Source organism: Malus sylvestris, chromosome 11 (assembly GCF_916048215.2).
Source record: "Malus sylvestris chromosome 11, drMalSylv7.2, whole genome shotgun sequence".
NCBI lineage: Eukaryota > Viridiplantae > Streptophyta > Magnoliopsida > Rosales > Rosaceae > Malus > Malus sylvestris.
Window position 1 is genome coordinate 30101519 of NC_062270.1, and position 19655 is coordinate 30121173.

The 19655-nt window shown below is 37.0% G+C and overlaps 3 protein-coding genes and 1 long non-coding RNA gene across 4 annotated transcripts; 2 read left to right on the top strand and 2 right to left on the bottom strand.

The window, feature by feature from the left end:
- Window positions 1–534: 534 nt before the first annotated feature.
- On the bottom strand, window positions 535–1402 carry LOC126590375 (zinc finger BED domain-containing protein DAYSLEEPER-like). Its single transcript, XM_050255843.1, has 3 exons — window positions 1127–1402; window positions 721–1030; window positions 535–641 (listed from the first exon to the last, which is right to left on the bottom strand). Exons 1-3 carry the CDS (start codon window positions 1400–1402, stop codon window positions 535–537), a joined length of 693 nt encoding a protein of 230 aa, XP_050111800.1.
- A 13936-nt stretch (window positions 1403–15338) lies between these two features.
- LOC126590376 (uncharacterized) lies at window positions 15339–15695 on the bottom strand. The gene has a single exon (XM_050255844.1). The coding sequence runs from the start codon at window positions 15693–15695 to the stop codon at window positions 15339–15341; it is 357 nt and encodes a 118-aa protein (XP_050111801.1).
- A 2042-nt stretch (window positions 15696–17737) lies between these two features.
- Window positions 17738–18384, top strand: LOC126590377 (reactive Intermediate Deaminase A, chloroplastic-like). The gene is made up of 3 exons (XM_050255846.1): window positions 17738–17921; window positions 18110–18225; window positions 18325–18384. The coding sequence occupies exons 1-3, from the start codon at window positions 17738–17740 to the stop codon at window positions 18382–18384; spliced, it is 360 nt and encodes a 119-aa protein (XP_050111803.1).
- Window positions 18385–19107: 723 nt separating this feature from the next.
- LOC126590607 (uncharacterized) lies at window positions 19108–19655 on the top strand. Its single transcript, XR_007612103.1, has 2 exons — window positions 19108–19239; window positions 19334–19655. It is a non-coding gene; the product is annotated as an uncharacterized LOC126590607 (long non-coding RNA).

Genomic DNA, 19655 nt, shown 5'->3' on the forward strand with positions numbered 1-19655 from the left:
TTGTTTTTTGTTTTTTTTTTAACATTTTGCATTCCAATACAAATTACACATCTTTTACCCAAAATTGCAGACACTCTGCAAATGTTTTGCACCGTGACTTGAAACCGAGTAACCTACTTCTCAATGCAAATTGTGACCTTAAGATTTGTGACTTTGGGTCTCATAACTGAGGTATATACATCACCGAGATGTATTTTATATATATATATATATATATATATATATATATATCATACTACAATCTTCCAAATCAACTAATTAATAGAACTCCATAAGGGTTTTACAAAATGTGAAGCATAGCTAGACATTATGGGGCAATGCCGTATTCAACATCACCAAGATGTACCACCCAATTACATCGCTACTTCAAGGAAGAATTTGCATATTGAACACCCCAAAATCTGCAACACACCCACAAAATCAAGAGCAATGAGCAAGTATACAAAATCAGACATTACTCTTGCATAATCCATCCTAATTATTAAACATCACAAAAAATATCTTTAAAAGAACAAGTGAAAATACATACCATGCTTAATCAAGACTAATACTATTGGAGCATTGTCCTGAGTTTTCATTAAGGCTCATGTCAAAAATTTCTTCAGTGAGTTCTTCCAAGTCAGCACCCTCTTTCTCTAAAGCTAAACATAAAAGTTAAAAAAGGAAAACAATTATAATCTATTATGTAAGAAAAAAAATACAAAGTAATATAAAATTTACCTCCTTTGCCAAAAAGCCAGTCTCTAGTACATAGCAAGGCTTGAACGGTTTCAGGCAACAAAGAACTTCGATATTGATCAAGCACCCTACCACTAATACTAAATGTTGATTCCGAGGCAACAGTTGAGATGGGAATTGTTAACACATCAGAAGCCATACGAGAAAGTACGGGATAACGAAATTGCTCCAATTTCCACCATGAAAGAATATCCAACTCTTGTTTTCTATCAAGTCTCTTTTCTTCAAGATATAGATGTAATTCAGTTTTTTCATTTGAAGTTGACCCATCTTGGTAAATATTATCAAATTCCTACATATAAAAAAAAAATAGAAACAATGACGTCAACGAACAATATAAAGATGCATATAAAAAGTATAAATCAGGAATAACAAATATAAATACTACCTCAAAAAGTTTGTCTCCAACTTTTATTTGAGTAGGAGTTTGATTGACTGAGTTGGATACAAGAAGATGAGAGAACTTGTCTATGTAACAACCATAGAGTGAAAACAATGTGCCACTAACATCCTTCAACTCTCTGGAATCCTTACCATAAAGCTTGTTATAACCCCACTCTACAAATTCCAATTTATAGCGAGGATCAAGAATCACTGCAACGCCAAGGATCAAACTATACTCTGACCAATATTTTTCAAACTTCAAATTCATATAACTCCCCATCCGTCTCATGAAATCATCACAATCTTTCATAGCATCTTGAATACAATAATGGACTTTGAACACTTTTGGGAAAAACAAGTTTGATGTAGGGTAATTTGTTCTGGAAAATAAGCAAGTAACTTCATAAAAATACCCCAAGAAATTGGAAATCTTCTCTATTTTATCCCACTCTTCCAATGAAGAACATGAACTAAAATTAGAATCAACAAGTGCCAAATTGAGAAAAGCACGACGATAGAAAATAGCACTATCCAGCATTGTATATGTTGAATTCCATCTAGTAGGCACATCTTGTCTCAACCCTCTTTTACTACCTGCCAACCCTACTTGTGCAACGCAAGCAAAAAACTTATTTTTTCTCCCTTCTGAACACTTTATATATTTGATGCACTCACGAACTTTCGTCACTGATCCATCAATTTCCTTTAGTCCATCTTGGACTATCAAGTTTAGGATGTGAGCACAACAATGAACATGGAAGAACTTTCCATCCATTAATAGCAAACCTCTAAAATTTAATTGTTTCTTCAATAACTCAACAGAACAATCATTTGCAGAGGCATTATCCAAAGTAATGGAAAACAGTTTCTTTTCAATCCCCCACTCAACTAATAAGGTGTTAATTTTTTCAGACAAAGCAACCCCGGTATGTGGAGGAGGCATATGACAAAAATTTAAAGAATAGGTTCAGATGATAACACAGGGTTTATATAATCTACAAATAACAATCTTCTGCAACTCCATAAACTTAGACTAAAAATAGTGAATATATTTGTAGGCTTATAATCCGTTAAACTTGAACTAATTACTAATCACAGCAGAGTGCATCACATCCCATTTTAACGCACTCAAACCAGCCACAACGAGAGACAGACAAGTCCATCTAAAACTTATTTCAAATTTGAGTCCAAACTTGCCGATAACAAGTACCCGTCTGGAACCATAAACCAAAACCGAAGACACAATTTCCAAAGAAGTCAATCTAGATTTCCTTCCAGGAAATCATTCATCACATTTGACCGAATCCGCTACGCAATATTCTGATTTGTGGACTCAACACAAATGGGAAATCCTGTAAAGAACTCGTATACAGTTGCTTTTAGTTTTAGTTTAGCTGATCTCAATCATTTCACTCGTCAATGTCATCACTTCCAACCTGCTCCCTAGCTTTCCACCATCTCTCCCTACTATCGCTGCTCCAGAAACCATATCTCCTTACTCACCCCTTATACATTTTTGTAATAGTCTTAATGATTAACGAAATCCTACTCGTACTGTGATGGAAATTTAAGAATCAGAGAAAAATAAATCAACTTTCCCACATCCATATTTAAAAGCTATGAAATTCTAATAAAAAGTACGAAATATACAGAATCTACGAAACCAAGAACCAAAGCAGGAGAAACCGATAAACAATCGGAACCCATTCGTCAAACCTGACAAACTAAGGATACCCAGAAACTAAAACGATGAATTATTGAGAAATGTAGAAAAATGGAAAATATAATCTCAACCAAAAACTCAAACCAAGCTCAACCAAAAACTGAGAAAGACGAAAAATATAATCTGCAAAAACGAAAATTAATCGCGATGGAAAAAGAGGTGAAAGGGAATCGAAACTTACCGGAGAGAGGGTGGCATAACTTAGTGAACGGTAGCCAACTTTGAGGAAGAAGATGAGGGAGAGAACGGCGCCACTCAGTTGGGTTCGAACGTGAGAGAACACAGAGAGCTAGGTTTTCTATTCCAACTATAAAATTACACAAAAGTCATTCTTAACGGATGTTAACGGATGCTAACGGGTTTCGCGGGTTGACCCAAAATGACCCGTTACTTAACGGGTGACTAACGGGTTGACCCGTTAACAACCCAACCCGTTAAACACTCACCCAAATACTAGTTTTAACGGGTCGGGTCGTGCCGGGTTAACGGGTCGGGTTCAAAATGCCAACCCTACATATACGGTTGTGCAGCAAAACGTAGTTGGGAGATGAACGAGATAACTACAACGGAGCAAGCAATTCCAACTAGGCACTACTGCTACAGGTGTCGCCATGTGGTCACTTTGCATGTCGAAATGAAATGCCCTTTCTGCCAAGGCGGCTTCATCCAAGCATGCGAGGGTGTTGAGTCACTCTACCTAGCCATACCATCTGAATCTGAGCATTCTGAAAGTGGTTCAGATGGAGAAAGCACCACTGTAATTTATACTTTGATCAAACTTTCCTTGTCTTAGCTCTTAAAACAAAATTTTCTGCTTGTATTTGTTTATCATTTATAATTTCAAATGAACATTGAAGTAATTTGGTTGATTAAAACTCATAATTGCAGGGTATCTGCTATTCAAATCCCAGTGGTTTTGTTATTGGCATTGATTCCCAAGATGTAAATAATAAGGTTGACGAGCAACGCCACGAGATAAGGTTCTTAGTCTAGAGATTCTGTCAGCTGATTTTTATTTAGCAAAAGATTCTCTGTTTTCTCATAAAACATAAGAAATTAATTGAAGTTGGTGTAACTTCTTCTGCAGGCTACTTCCTCCGACCCACCCGACCTTGCCATGGTGTAACTTCTTTTGACCAGCACCCAGCCCAAGCTGGTCTCCAGGCCAGCCCAAAATCGACAAAGGCGTGGGCCTGCCCGTATGACGCCATGCAGACGCTAGCGTGGCGTCGGAGGCAAGGGTGGAGCCGGAACCGAAGGCACGAGTTGCTAGAATCTCACCTATGGCGTCGTCGTTGTTGTCATACCTGTCCTCGATCCTGAACCAGTCGCACTACACTCTGCATCTCAAGCTCTATAGGTCATGCCGCTTCACTCTGAGGTTCCTCAATTGGGGACCGGAGAAGTCCATTTTCCAATGCTACCACCACCGCCAGAAGCTGCCGCCTCAGCCGCAAATGAGGAGTCTTGGCCGCAGTATCTCTAGAAACTTCTCGAATTCCAACACCAATGCTTCTCTCTCAGGCCAATCCGGTGGCCCCAGCCTCCACCACTTCGTCACTCAAGCTGCTATCGCCGTGTCTTTCAATGTTTTTGTTAAGTTTTTAGGAATTTATGCAATGATTCGAATTGGGTTGTCTTAGAAAGGCTTAAAGTAATGATCTTTGATGTACAATCTACGAAGAGGATGGTGGTGGTGGTAAGGGAGGGAAATGGTCATTTCATCATAGAAGGGAGTGGGGATTAACGGCATGGGTGGTGGGTTGGCGTGCTCTAGTCTGCTTCATTGGAGGAGCATTTTTGGGAAGCAGAAACAGTAAAGTTAGAAATTAAAATCAAATTATTAATTTTTATTATTTTATAATAAAAATTAATAAAATTTTAATAAAATTGATTAGGCTATTTAGTTTTAGGGATGGAGATGCATTTGACATATTACTGTTTATGTTTATTGGGGTTTATCATTGTTCAATAAGTGGATAAATGCACTGGGTGCTGGCTCATTTGTGTTAGGGGTGGAACTGCTCTAAGCTTTTCGATTCATGGGTTTTTTGTTTTCTCGAAATCTACAATGGGTTTTGATCCGCTTGATTTCTTTTCATCGCACTGGGTTTTGGTCCCTTCTTCTCTCTTTTTCCCGCTGCACCAACAGCCAAGACACAGTACCGAGGATACTAGATCTGAACCTATGAATGGCTGATCAATCAATCCGCATCTGATGTAAATCGGGCAGCTCCACAAGATCCGTTTTGCTCGATGGCTGATCCACCACATGCGCTGAGCTCGCCATAATCCTCAACCTCTATCTCTGTAATGAATGGTGTGGTGAGAGGTTCGTGGAGGTCGATGTCGATGTGGGTGTCTTCCACCAATGCTTGCGGCCATGGGAGTCGCGGACGAAGGGGCTGGAGAATCTGGGTTGGAGAGAAGGATTTAAGTTTTAAAATAAATTTATTTTTAACTTTATTTTTTAATTGAGATTTTTTATAATTTCTTTTAAATTAATCCACATGGCACATATATTGCGGGATTCGCGATGTCCACGTAGGCACCTAACGCAAAAGTTAACAGTTTTTTTAACAGAACTATGAAATTGAAATAAATAACAAGCAAATGTATGTGATTAAAATGTCTTAAAGATGTTGTATAAGGTTGCAATTACATCCAAACTTGAGAGAGTAAAATGTAATTTACCCTCATTTTAAAGTTTAGTTTAGCCTGTTGGGCTTAGAGGTTAGTGTTTTTATAAGTTTATATCAGGAAGAACGTAGTTTTGCACACTTGATCACAACATCAGCATTGAAAATATAAGCAGAGTATGTTACTGCATCTTAAGAGTGTCAACTTTTAGCCATCACCGTCTAATTCCTCTCCTTTGTCCAAATCGACCATAATGTTATATGATACCATATCTCAAATTGTTTGCTGCATAAAGGTTTGCTTTAAAAGCTACCAAAGTTGCAACATTGAAGAATCACTGTGCTTATAATTATGTATAAGTGAAAATTTCTCTACTGTAAATCTAAATGTTTCAAATAAAGTTTGTTCTGTCATCTACTGACTGTTACGGTGTAATCTCTTGTGGTTCTCGAGAGCTTTCAGTATAAGCAGGTTATTATGGTCATTTGCTGAGTGTTTCTACTTCTAATGCATATTTCGTCTTCTCAACAATGCCATTACTAACTGTTTCTGCCGATTTTCGTAGGTGCTGCTATTTGACTGCAGAGGAAATATTCTGAATGGGTTATGCAGATCTTTTATTGGCTTTACTACGATGCTTTAGCTGAAATGTCTGATTCTGATTCTTTTTCTTGAATTGTTGTCAATGTGGACCGGAGGGATGGTCGATACTGATTTTGCTATCCTTTATTACTTTAAGTGTTCTTCCATTTGTTAGAGTCCACATGAGACATCATCTTCTTCCAACTGCCGTGCCTCAGATTGCAGTTGTTAGATTAATAAGTAGTATTATACTATTAGTTGTGTATTTGATGGTTAAAATCTGTTTTTTTTTTCACCTGGTGTGCTTCTATTGCAGGTTCTTAACAAAACGGGGGAAACACTTAAAGCAAATGGGGCCAACTATTCCCGTGGTTAAAACGACTATTATGTCCGGATTTAGTGTTGGAGGTGAAATTAGATCTTTGTTAAGTCCATGCAGGTTGGCTGATTTGAAAAACTTAAGAAGGCCACTGAAATCAATGCTAATTGTAAGTTCTATGGATGCTATAAGAAACAATCTGACCTTTAGCAAATGAAGAAGATGAAGTCATAGTTGACGTCAATAGTAAGCTTCTCATCTCTTGCAGAAACAATATGGTTGACTTACAATAGGTCTAAGTCCAATAATAAGCGCCTCTTTTTTCTGTGAGATCAGCGGCCGCTTTTTATATTGACAAACAATCTCTTTTATTCTCCTGTTAAAATACTTGTAGGAATCCAACAATATTGTTTCCCAATTTTAATATCATAAGTGAGTAATTATATGATCAATTCCCCGTTTCATTTGTATATAATCTAGGACATCCAAACCTCATTCGATGAGACTTTTCTAAACCAATTTGAACTCAAACATATGGCCAAATTACACCTACACTTATGCTCATATTCTAACAGATACTGTATAAATTTGATATTGGAGATTGAATCCTTAATTACACTGCGGGTTTTCTATCTGCCCAAAACTGTAAGATGTAAGGGTACTGAAGCATTGATAGGACTTCCACGTAGATAGAATGGAGATGGCTTTAACTCTTCAACTTTCAGGTTGTTTGAGCTAAATCTCATTCGCCACATTCTTATATGCTCAAATTACCTGTTAAAGTTCTTACAAAACAGATTTTTAGTTTTTAATCTAGATTGCTTGAAGCATGATGAATGGTTGGATCTTGCTCTCTTTCTGAAGGGGGTGTCAAATTCTTTAATGCCGCTCCTTCCCTGAACACACAATCCTTTATTTTGTTTAACTGGACTATGACTCTTTTAATTTATGTGCAACACTGCAGTGACAACCATTACTTGTTCATTTAACTTGACTTGTACTATATGGTTTTGTGTTGCAGATTTTCCATCTCCAGCCCCAGCACGTTCGACATTTCAGGTAACGGCGCTGCCATTGGATGCCAAGATTGAAGTTGAGTGCATTGCAGCAGTGTAACCTCCTAATATACAGCTTCTTCTCAACAACTTAGAGAATAATGTAGGAACTAGGAGGTGGCATCTTTGAGTGTTGAGTTTCACATTTTTATTTCCTCCATGGCCTCCTGCTCGAGGTTATTATAACATTGCTTTTGTATCTAAAAACTAAAGAGTGAGACCATCCGACGTTATTGAAATGGAACTTTCCCTGCTTTTCCTTACGGCAGTCTTGAGTAATTATAATTGTGTTTATATTTCACTTTATGATACTATTGTTGGAAAAATAGGGTCTAATTGCTATATTAAGTCACATGAAAAATCAAGAAATAATTCATGCAATTATATATCAAAGTAATGCATACACATGAGTAATCAATGTTAAATGAACATGATATAATGGATTAGAAAAACCTAGAAAATACGGTCAAGGCAAGTGTTGGACACTTTGTCCTTAAGACAAGTTTACGCCCCACTACGGTACTCATGGTTGATCGGCGCATGTCTCCCAAGATACAACGACCACGTCCTTGCAATAGTAGCACTCCAAATCATAAGGCTCCATGAACCACGATTGTGTTGAAAACTCTCCCATATGGATTCTAATAGACTCTCTAATATTTAATGCACTATATGTATGTATATGTAAACAATGAAAAGTCATACAATGATTATAGGGGGCTTCCCTATTTATAGAATGTGAGATGAAAGCATGTGACTATTCATGAAGAGTCAAAAGTTGCAACTCTTCATTTGAGTAGACACATCTTTCTACTAAAAGGCTCCACTTCTAATTTCCATTCAATTAATAAATTTAATATAATAATATTATTATTAAATTTTCCAACAATCCCCCACATGAATGGAAATTGACGCAATACTATGCAAATGATAATGCAGACACTAGAGAGAGAATTCAGTAGGAAAAGTACCGCATCGGGATAGGTGGCTTTTGGCTTTGAACATTCCGTAGTGAATTACTATCGGATTTACTTGGCTAATCAGTGAATGCGATGTCTTGAACTGCTCAGCCGTTTGTTGCTCGGTTGTGTTCATTTTGGTCCTGAACAATTCTTGGTTTCTCATGATTGCTTTTAGAGAACTAAGCCCTTCAAAAAAAAAATTTCTCACAGGAACGGCCCCATTCCTCACTCAAGATAGGTGACTTCCCATTAAGAGTATCCTGCATTAATACCCCACTTGTTATTTCCAAGTATAGGAATCATTAAAAGCAAAGCTTATCCTAAATACGCTGCAGATAGCACTGCTTCATCACAGGACATGGGTAGGAGATTATCTCCACAGTGCTCTCATTGAATCATCCACAATTCGGTTGTCCCTTTGAACCTAGATCTTGGGATCTCCAGTCAGCTAGGTTGGGTTGCCATTATGGCGATTCTTAAGACGTAGGCTTTTAACTCATTCCCCTCGATGATACAACTTACTCTCTAATCAAACCTTTAAAAATTGGTACCACTAGGTTGACTATTCATTATATGGCCATCACGAACTTTATATCCATGCATGGAAATTATTTCCTTTGAGAGTAGTTGTTTTCCAATGTTAAGTCTTTCAAACATATATTGGGACTTACTAAGTAATTTGCCTATGCTTGGGTAAACTCCTCCCACATTTAAGGTATTTATTGAAAAGTCTATAACCTTTCAATACCTTAAAATATCATTGCAAGAGATAATCTTATCTCTTTCTAGAAGCAAATTACTTTTTCATTCTACTTAAGTTGACATATAATCCAAAGATAACTATGTCACTCCCCCACAATTCACTCATATTGTGGTTGCTTTTTAATGCTATCAATTACTCCTTCATCATACTTAAGAATTAGGAACCAGTGAAGATATTTTCTTTTTATCTATTCTTCACTTCTAGGCTTTCAAGCCTCACAAGTCCTTTCTATAAGAAGCACTCATTTCACATTCAACTAGGTATTCAGACCTTTTGTTTCTTGAAATTAAACAAGAACCATAGTCAGAAAATTTATCACAACGTTATACCCCGTTTGGATACTTCACTTCTTAAAATGAGAACCAAACTTGTAATTTCCAAAAGATTACAGCCACTCTTTTGGTAAAGAACCAAAAGTCACTGAATCAACCGTATATATTAATTACATAACTTGGCCGGAGTGCTTTCTTTTGTCTATCTTCAATTTTTTTAGGGTTTTGTCTTACACAGTTTTCACGGTAAGCCTCACCCTAGAGTGCTTAAACCTTTCAAAGCAGACTTTGGCCCCCACAACTGAAGCGTCATCTTCAAGACGAATAACTCAAACAAAATGAGTTCATGCTTTACAATCTAACTAAGGACAACATCACTACTGATTGTCACAACATCACAACTAATTGTCACTAAAAATCAAATTTCATCGTCTTACTGTGACAAACATGGTTCCCATTATATTACTCTTTCGAGAAAAGTACTCATAATTCTCCATAGTACAACACTTGATATACAATGGAGAAATTCAAATATGCAATTATGATATGCCAAACGATAAGAAATGCATTTCTATATACCTTTTATTGCAAACATGGATTTTATGAATAGACACATAAATCTGATAAATATATGCATATTACTAGTGCATTTCTTAATTAACCAATAAACATTTGTTTTAAAACAAGAAAGGTTGTGTTCTTAAATCACAATAATTTGTAAAGCAACAAAAACCCGAAGGATCACATCCTCATCGCCACACTATCTTTATACCGGTTCATGAGGAAATGACAACATTCAGTGATTACCCACTGGGTTGGCAGCCAACCTTTCATTGCAATGCAACCGATGTACATAGCACAACCATTCAAACAGTCAAATGTAATAATGAGTTCTGACTACACCAAAAGGCATGTGTCCAGTTCTCTTGGGGTTATAACTTATATACCCTTTCATTTGAATACAACTCATTCCAACGGATCATGTTTGAGAATGTATTCTATCAATTAGAAATGCAAGTTGTTCGTGTATATTAGGGTTACTTACAATGGGAAAATGGAATCCATATATATAATACGTCAGTTCAAATCCACAGACCTTTCTCTTCACACCAGATGCCCCTTTAGTTAGAGAAGCTACTATAATTGAAATAATCATTTCAACAAAACACGTGTAACACAATTTCAAAGAAACAAGTATCAGATCAAAATAGGTCAACGCAATCAAAGCCATTCTCATGCATGCAACCCTACCAAGAAGCATTAAGCTTCATTTGCACAAGAAAAACCACATATAAATTGATATATAGACGCTAAAAAAAACCATGTTCAGTTAGATAAACTCATAGCAACGTGAGACAACATACATGCATACAGTAAGCAAAACTCAGAAAACCAAATATACAAAAATGAAACTTATTAGAAACCAAACTGCCACTCAAAATCCCAAACGGCATCATCACGGTGATGGAATGGTTACCCTTTGGAAAAGGGTCAAATGATCCGCTTCCTTATAGTTTGGAAGGGTCATGTTTGTCGGTGAAGGCTCTACAGAGAACCCTTTCATGAAGTTAGATATAGTGAATTTCTTTTCCAGACAAAAAATCAACCCATCAATTATAGGGATTCATTCCAACGCATTCTTATATAATTCACAATATACAAGTAAATGTATGCAATCGTTTCCCAATTGGCATCTCAACCACTTGGAAATCCGTCAATTAATTTGTCAAACACTCGATCGACAATCATTTGAAAGCCGTGAATTCATGAAATCGTATATATATTATATATAAGGTTAGTCGTAAACAAAACTCTCCCAAAGCATTACTTACTTTACAAACCGAAACTTAATGCATGGCAAAGAAGTAACCAACTAGGCAAGAATACAAACAAACAGTTTTGCAAGAAACCAAGACTACATACTAGACTATTCTACCACAAAAATTAATCTATTGGACAAAAACATGATAGAATAAATCTGAAAGAAAGATCATGCCATTAGGATCAACTTTTACTTTGTCTCGGAAGCATGTTATTCTCAAAACAAAAATAGCAACCAAACCAGTAAACGTGTCTTAAGTTGTTGGAAAAATAGGGTATAATTGCTATATTAAGTCGCATAAAAAATCAAGAAATAATTCATGCAATTATATATCAAAGTAATGCATACACATGAGTAATCAATGTTAAATGAACATGATATAATGGATTAGAAAAACCTAGAAAATACGGTCGAGGCAAGTGTTGGACACTTTGTCCTTAAGACAAGTTTACGCCCCATTACGGTACTCATGGTTGATCGGCGCATCTCCCAAGATACAACGACCATGTCCTTGCAATAGTAGCACTCCAAATCATAAGGCTCCATGAACCACGATTGTGTTGAAAACTCTCCCATATGGATTCTAATAGACTCTCTAATATTTAATGCACTATATATATGTATATGTAAACAATGAAAAGTCATACAATGATTATAGGGGCTTCCCTATTTATAGAATGTGAGATACCTCTCTGGAAAGCATGTGACTATTCATGAAGAGTTAAAAGTTGCAACTCTTCATTTGAGTAGACACATCTTTCTACCAAAAGGCTCCACTTCTAATTTCCATTCAATTAATAAATTTAATATAATAATAATATTATTAAATTTTCCAACAACTATGCCCTCCTTTCCGTTGTGCTTTTTGCCTTTCTCTTAGATTTAACTCGTCTTGTTTTGTTAGAGGAATGTGAAGGGCTCTTAACTAAGATTTTTAACCAGGACAATAATCAAAGAAACAGCAAGAAAATTGAAATTTGAAATAGCCAAATTGATAGCACAGAAGCTGGATTGATGCCTTTTTCTAGCTGGAGAAATCAAGGAGCCAAGTTGTGTCGCGGATGGAGAAATCAGGGAGGGGAAGACGAAACCAGCGTTGAAAAGCCTGCCTACAATGGCGCCGTTTTAGGAGGATGGCGATTCCTCTAGTTTGAGGAACACAGAGTAAGCTTGACTTTCCTCCATTTTCTTCAATCGGAGTTAGAGACAGCTGATGTTTCATTTTCGTTTATTTACCCCAAGTTTTTTGATTCATTGAGAGAGCTGGTGTAAGTGAGGAGAGATATTTTGTTGCAACCATGGTATAGTATTGGTGGTGTTGCCCGTTCAGAAGATATTTGTACGGATGCAACCATTGGGTTGGTTTATAGCCCAACTGATATTTTGGAGAAAAATGTAACACCTGTTATAAAACTAATGAAAGTGGTGAAGGGAAATGAAAAGTAGAGAGTAGAGAAAGACATTAGAAAAATGAGAATTAGTTGTAAGACTCACTCTACGAACTTCAACGATTCCAATCATTTATTTTGTAAATCTTGATTCATTGATCATCCTTGCAAAAATCCAATTCAATCCGAAACCATTTATCTATCTAATAATCACAATGAAATTTCACTTTCTTATAGAACAGAGTGTTCGTCAATTTCTTTGAACTCAATTAGATATCTCAAATATTTCTGATTTGGCTAATATTTTGCAAAGATGATCTAAGATGTGCAACTTGAAAAATAGATGGTTCGGATCTTGAAGTTCGATGTGATGTGACCATCACAATGAATCCCCCATTAAAAAATGAGGATCTCTTCCCTTAAATGCCTCCCTATTTATAGGCTTACAATAAATAGGATTTTAACTCAACATTTCATACATTTTCAAAACTCCCCCTTGTATGTCCACCATACAATGATATAGTTGTCTCACTGAAAACCTGGCTTGGAAAATCCAATAGTACAAAACCCTAAACAAGGGGAAAAAGAGTGCAACATTCTTCAGAATCATTGGTAAAGTGCTAGACGTGCTCAATCTTGTCTCGTTAATCTTCTAGATAAAATATAGTGTGACAAAAACTTAATCGAAGGGGAAAAAAGTATAGCGCACATGTCCTTTACTTCGAAAGTTTTTGAATGCTCCCCACATGAGATTCTCCCCCCTCATATCAACATACTTCAACTATTTGATGGTGGAACGTTAATAAAAATGACGCATCTATCTTCTCCAAAATGAGCTTTGGCAACGCTAGCATATAATTTGTTCAATATTATGATGGACTATCTTTCATTTGTATACTTGATGAGGTTAGAGAAATTCCAAACTATCTTTAGACTATTATAAAACTTCCATTTGTGGGGATATGTTTCACCTGGCATGCATAGACCAATGGCGAAAGCGACAAGCCTCTTGTCCTATGTGCAGACTACAATCCACATTGAAAACGTAGTATATTTTAGGGATTGCAAGTATGGTTGGAGCCTTGGAGGTGTTCTAAGAGTCGTTAAATTCTCGGTAACTATTGGAAGATGAGGTAGTAATTTTGTAAAGCGTTAGGATTTTGTATTTACGATTAGATGATATAAGGTTGATAGATGAAACTCAGGAAGGGGTAAATGCGAAGCTTAACCTTTGGAGAGAATTGTTGGAATCTAAAGGTCTTCGCCTAAGCTGATCAAGGACAGAATATATGGAATACAAGTGGGATGGACGAAGTGGAAGAGTGCATCCGGTGTGTTGTGTGACCGTCGTATGCCACTGAAGCTCAAGGGAAAATTTTATAGGACGGCAATAAGGTCGGGGATGCTGTATGGCACAGAATGTTGGGCGGTGAAGCATCAACACGTACACAAAATGGGTGTAGCGGAGATGAGGATGTTTCGTTGGAGGTGTGGGCTCACGAGAAAGGATAAGATTAGGAATGAGTGGATTGGACATGTGCAAAGCAGGCCTACTGACGCTCCAGTTCGAAGATGTGACTACAGGATAGAGGTTCAGGGCGGAAGGGGTAAAGGAAGACCTAGGAAAACTTTGGAAGAGACCCTAAGAAAAGACTTAGAGTACTTTGATCTAACGGATGACATAACACAAAACCGAGCGCAACGGCGTTCTAGGATTCACATAGCCGACCCTACTTAGTGGGAAAAGGCTTTGTTGTTGTTGTTAGGATTTTGTATTTACACCTTAGTATTTTTGTATTTCTTTCGTCAAAATTATTATTATATCAACATACATACGCATGCATCATCTTCATATTTAATATATTCACAAACCTAATTAAACATTTTGAATATAAAAAAAATAAAAAATAAAAAATAAATAAAACCTTATAAAACGCTGAGGCACCATTTGGTATTACTTTTTTTTTATTATTAACAAAAACAGTTTCACTTTAAAGTTAAGCAATAAAAAGTGTTTGGTAAAAATAAAATATCCTACTTATTTTTAGGGATGGTTCAGTATGGGATCCCAAACCGAAAATGGGATTCTGAATCCCAAACCGAAGATTTTTGGGACAGGAATTTGAAGACCAATCCCAAATCAAAATTTTGGTATTCCAATTTTCAGGATTCCCGAAATATTTAGGTATTTCGGGATGGTTTGGTATTCCCAAATTTCATACAAATTGAAATATCAATGATTCATACCAAGTTAAATAAACATGCAACCAAAATAAAATAAGTAACAAACCCAAAAACAAAAAAATAAGTTACAAACCTAATATGTTCGAAAACTAACAATATAATTTTTTGATTTCATGTTGAAGAAATAGACACATTTGTAGGAGGTTCGTACCAGCATATGTGGTGATAAAGGGCAATGGTTAATATATGTAGGCCACGCCAATTATTTTGGTTTGGGATCGGGATTTTTTTTAGGTTTGATTCCAGATTTTTCAGGAATTTTTTCCAGCCCTACTTATTTTTAAAAGCATGGACCTGTATACAACAACTTTTATAAAAGGTGCTTTTACAAAAAACAGATTGAGCCTTTTATGAATATTTTTAATGAATGTATACCCAATTAATTTTAAAAAAAAAGAAAAGAAAAAGAAGAAGAGATTATTTATCCTTCTACATACATTTTATTCTTAGAGAACAAAGTGACCATCACCACTTAGCATTATAACCACTAACCTTATATCACCACAGCCATTTCCACCGCCATTGTTGCCACCACTACTGCCACCACAATTGTCACCACCACCACCGTTGCTGCCACCACCACTACAACTATAACCACAACTGCCACTACTAGTTCCAAAACAACTGCCATTACAACCACCATTGTTGTCATTACCGTTGCCATAATTGTCACCGTCGCTGCCGCCGCCATTGCAACCATAATCAACACCATTGCCACCATGGTCCACAACCACCACCGCCTCTACCACCATTGCAACCTCTACACCCCAACTTACAATTGTTGTTGTCATTGCCATCACCATCGCCGATATTGTCGACCCCATCACTTACGACTGCAACTACCAGCATTACACAACTATCGTCATTACCACAACTATCATTGCCATCGGCAATACCTCTGTAATCGCCACCACTACCGTTGCCACCATTGCTACCTCTAAACCCTGACCACCACACCATATTATTAGCACCACTCCACCTCCATTGTTGCTGCCATCACCACCACTACCTTCGACATCGTTGTTGTTGCCACTACCGCTACTACTGTATCTATTTTTGTCCTTATATACAATTATATCACTTTTACATTGAAATTTACCAAACGTTTTTACACTGCTTTTCATACTCACAACACATTTAAAATACAGTTTAGCAGCGCTCAACTGTTTTATTTTACAACTAAGTATTTTAAAGCTCAGCAATCCCAAATTGAGTCGTAAATACATGTGCCATTGATAAGTCTTATTCACTCACATATTTTTCTTTCACGGATGAATTGTTGAGATTTAGTTAAATCTCAATTAGTTAAATACATTAAACCAAAATTAGTTAAACCTCATTGGATCACCTATAAAGAAAAATTGTGCATTTTCACTGATTAATAATACGATGGATAGAGTCACTTAGGACTACTCTAGTTGTATTCATATTTATTTATAAGTGAGAGGTTTTAGATTCGAATCTCGCTAAATGAGAATTTGAACCACATTATTGCTAGCCCACTATAAGGCTAAGTCCACACCCCTCCCCCTTAATGTAGATAATATTGTTAGATTTTTTTTTTTTGGGGGGGGGGGGAGGGCAAGAGATAATATTGTTAGTTAAAAAAAAAGGGTAAATGACATTTTACCCCCTCAGGTTTGTGGTCAATTGCAACATCATACAACATCTTTAAAACATTTCAATTTCATACATTTACTTATTATTTTATTTCAATTTCATACATCTGTTAGAAAATCCGTTAAGTAAACCGTTAAGTGATGACGTGGCAAATACAGGATCCACATTTGTACTGACGTGGTTGCCAAATTTGTGCCACGTGGCAAAAAATTTTTTTTTATGCATTTAAAATATAATAATTTACCCTAATTAAAAATAAAAAATAAAAACTGAAACCCATCTTCCCCCTAACCAAAAAATCCACCCCATCCCTCTGTCTCCCGCATAAGCCGGTGCCTGTACTCAGGCGCTGCCCCTGAGACCACCTATCACGGTGCCTCGCTTTACAGCCCACGCTTGGGGTCCACGCCCAATTTCGCTGTCAAGGATCCCAAGGATCGCAGCGTGCAGTGGGTCTTCCTGGGCTCGTCGGGCGTCAGAAAAGGCACATACGCCAGCCGGCTCTTGAATCTTCTCGGCGTTCCTCACATCACCACCGAAGATCTCGTCCATGAAGAGCTCACTTCCTCCGGCCCTCTCTCTCAAGTGGTTTTTGAATCTTCTGATTGCTTTTTTTTTCTTGATAGATATGCATTTTATTGGGTTTTGATTGTCTACGATTGTTTTATGGTGTTGCGGGGGAGGTGGAGGTGGGGGTGGGGTGGATTTTTTGGATGGGAGGGGAGGTGAAGATAGTGGAGGAGAGGGAGAAGGTGGGTCAAGGGAAGATGGGTTTCAGTTTTTTTTTTTAATTAGGGTAAATTATTATATTTTAAATACATAAAAAAAATTTGTCATGTGGTACAAATTTGACAGCCACATCAGCACAAATATGAATCTCATATTTGTCACGTCATCACTTAACGAATTTTCTAACGGATATATGAAATTGAAATAAAATGATAAGTAAATGTATGAAATTGAAATATTTTAAAAATGTTTTATTGGGTTGCAATCGATTCCAAACCTGAAAGGCTAAAATGAAATTTACTCAAAAAAAAAATTACGATGGTTAGAGCTGGTTAGAGCCAACCAGATTTGGCCCAAAATAAAAGACTAATAACAAAATTAAAGTATAGTCCCAGAAGAAAAGGGAAAATAGAGTATCTAAACATAAAAAACAAAACATGTAAACTACGAGTAGTGGCAACAAGTCCAACGGAGACACAGACTCCCAGAGAGAGAGATGGCGTGGTGTGCGGCGAGGAGCTTTCAGATGCCGGCGGTCGACATGGGCGCATTGCGCACCCGTGCTCCGTTAGCCGCCATCGCGGGCTTTGCCTCGGTAGCTGGCTCCACTTTCTGGCGATCTTTGGCTTCATCGAAGCCCTCCTCTCGCTTCGCTTGCTCAGCCATTTCCACCGACGCTCGTAAATTCCAATTTTTTAATCTCTCTCGTTTATTTTAATTTAATTGGATTTCTCATTTACCTTTGGGTTAGAAATCCGGTTCCTCTGTTTGGTTGCATAATAGGAATCCCTTTTGATCAATTCTGGATAAAGGTCTGTACTTTGCGTGTGAATTTAACACGGGCAGTTTTTGTATGGTTGGATTTTAGGAATTAAGGAAGCTGTTCACACAGGCAAGGCTCCGGCTGCATTGGGACCGTATTCTCAGGCAATGAAAGTCGACAACTTTGTTCACGTGTCCGGTTGTCTTGGTCTGATTCCTGAGGTTTGTGTCTTGGATTTTTGTTTTTGTTTTTACCACTTTAATCCATTAATGTTGGTACGAAGTGGATGATATGAACTTATGTTGTGTGTTTAAATGCAGACAGGGCAGGTATTGTTGATGCTCTCATGTGTTGGCTATACTTCATACTTGTGTAGTTAATTTGGATTTGAGATGGTCATATGTTAATCGGTTTTGTGATTTTATTTTTTACGCTTTTGGTTGGTGAAATGTCCTTGATCTTGAACTGTTTTGTTGTCAAAGCTATAACCTTCGAAACTGATAACCTTTGCTATGAGTTAGAAGTAATTGACAGTCGATTGAAATCAGTACTGTTTGAGATTTTGGCGGTTGCAGCCTTTGCAAAAATGATGATGACACTAATCCAAGTGTTCAAGAGATTACTAAATAGGGGTTAATGTTACTGCAATTAGATGTTTACTATAGAACTTAAATTATATCTCTTTAAGATATGTAATCCAATTCGCCAATTAGTAATCTCCGACACTATATCGTAAAGTAGAGTAATCTTGCAAATCTTCATCAAGGAGAAGTTGAATTTGTTAACATAGTTGTTGGTTTTTAGAGTTGTCGTCTTTGCAAAAGTGTATAGTTGATAGCATTGTTGTGTGACTACTTTTGTAAGATTTGGGCTAACGAAACTATTGTAGGTTCTGAAAAATATGGGGGAAGTACTGAAAGCAAGCTAGGCCAGCTATTCCTCTGTGGTTGAAACGACTATTCTGTACGGATTGGCTTTTTTTTTCTTTTTTGAATCTCTTTGCACAATCTTGATTGGAGACTCTAGTGTTGGAGAGGAAATTAATTGTCTCTTATGTCCATACAGGTTGGCTGATTGGAATGACTTCGAGAAAGTCAATGAAATCTATGCTAAATGTGAGTTTTATTGAGAGAGAAACTTGACATTTGAGATTGAATTCTTAAATACGCTGTTTGTTTTCTATCTGTCCAAAACTGTGAGGCATAAGGGTATTGAGATATCGATGGGACTTCCAGGTAGATAGAATGGAGCTGACTTTAGCTCTTCAATGTTCTGTTTATTTGAGCTAATCTCATTTAGCACAATTTGACGCTCAAATTACTGTTGAAGTTTGTAGAAACAGATTTGGCTCTGCTTAATTTTTAGTACAAATTGCTTGAAGCGTGATGAGTGGTTGAATCTTGTTCTCTTCCTGAAGGGGATGTCAATTTCCTTTAACTCTGCTCCTTCCTTGAACACACAATCCTTTATTTTGTTCAACTGGTCCATGACTCTTTTGATTCAATAAGTTATGTGCAACACTGTGGTGACAACCATTTACTTGTTCATTTTAACTTGACTTATGTTATATGGTTTTGTGTTGCAGATTTTCCATCTCCAGCCCCAGCACGGTCAATATTTCAGATAGCAGCGCTGCCATTGGATGCCAAAA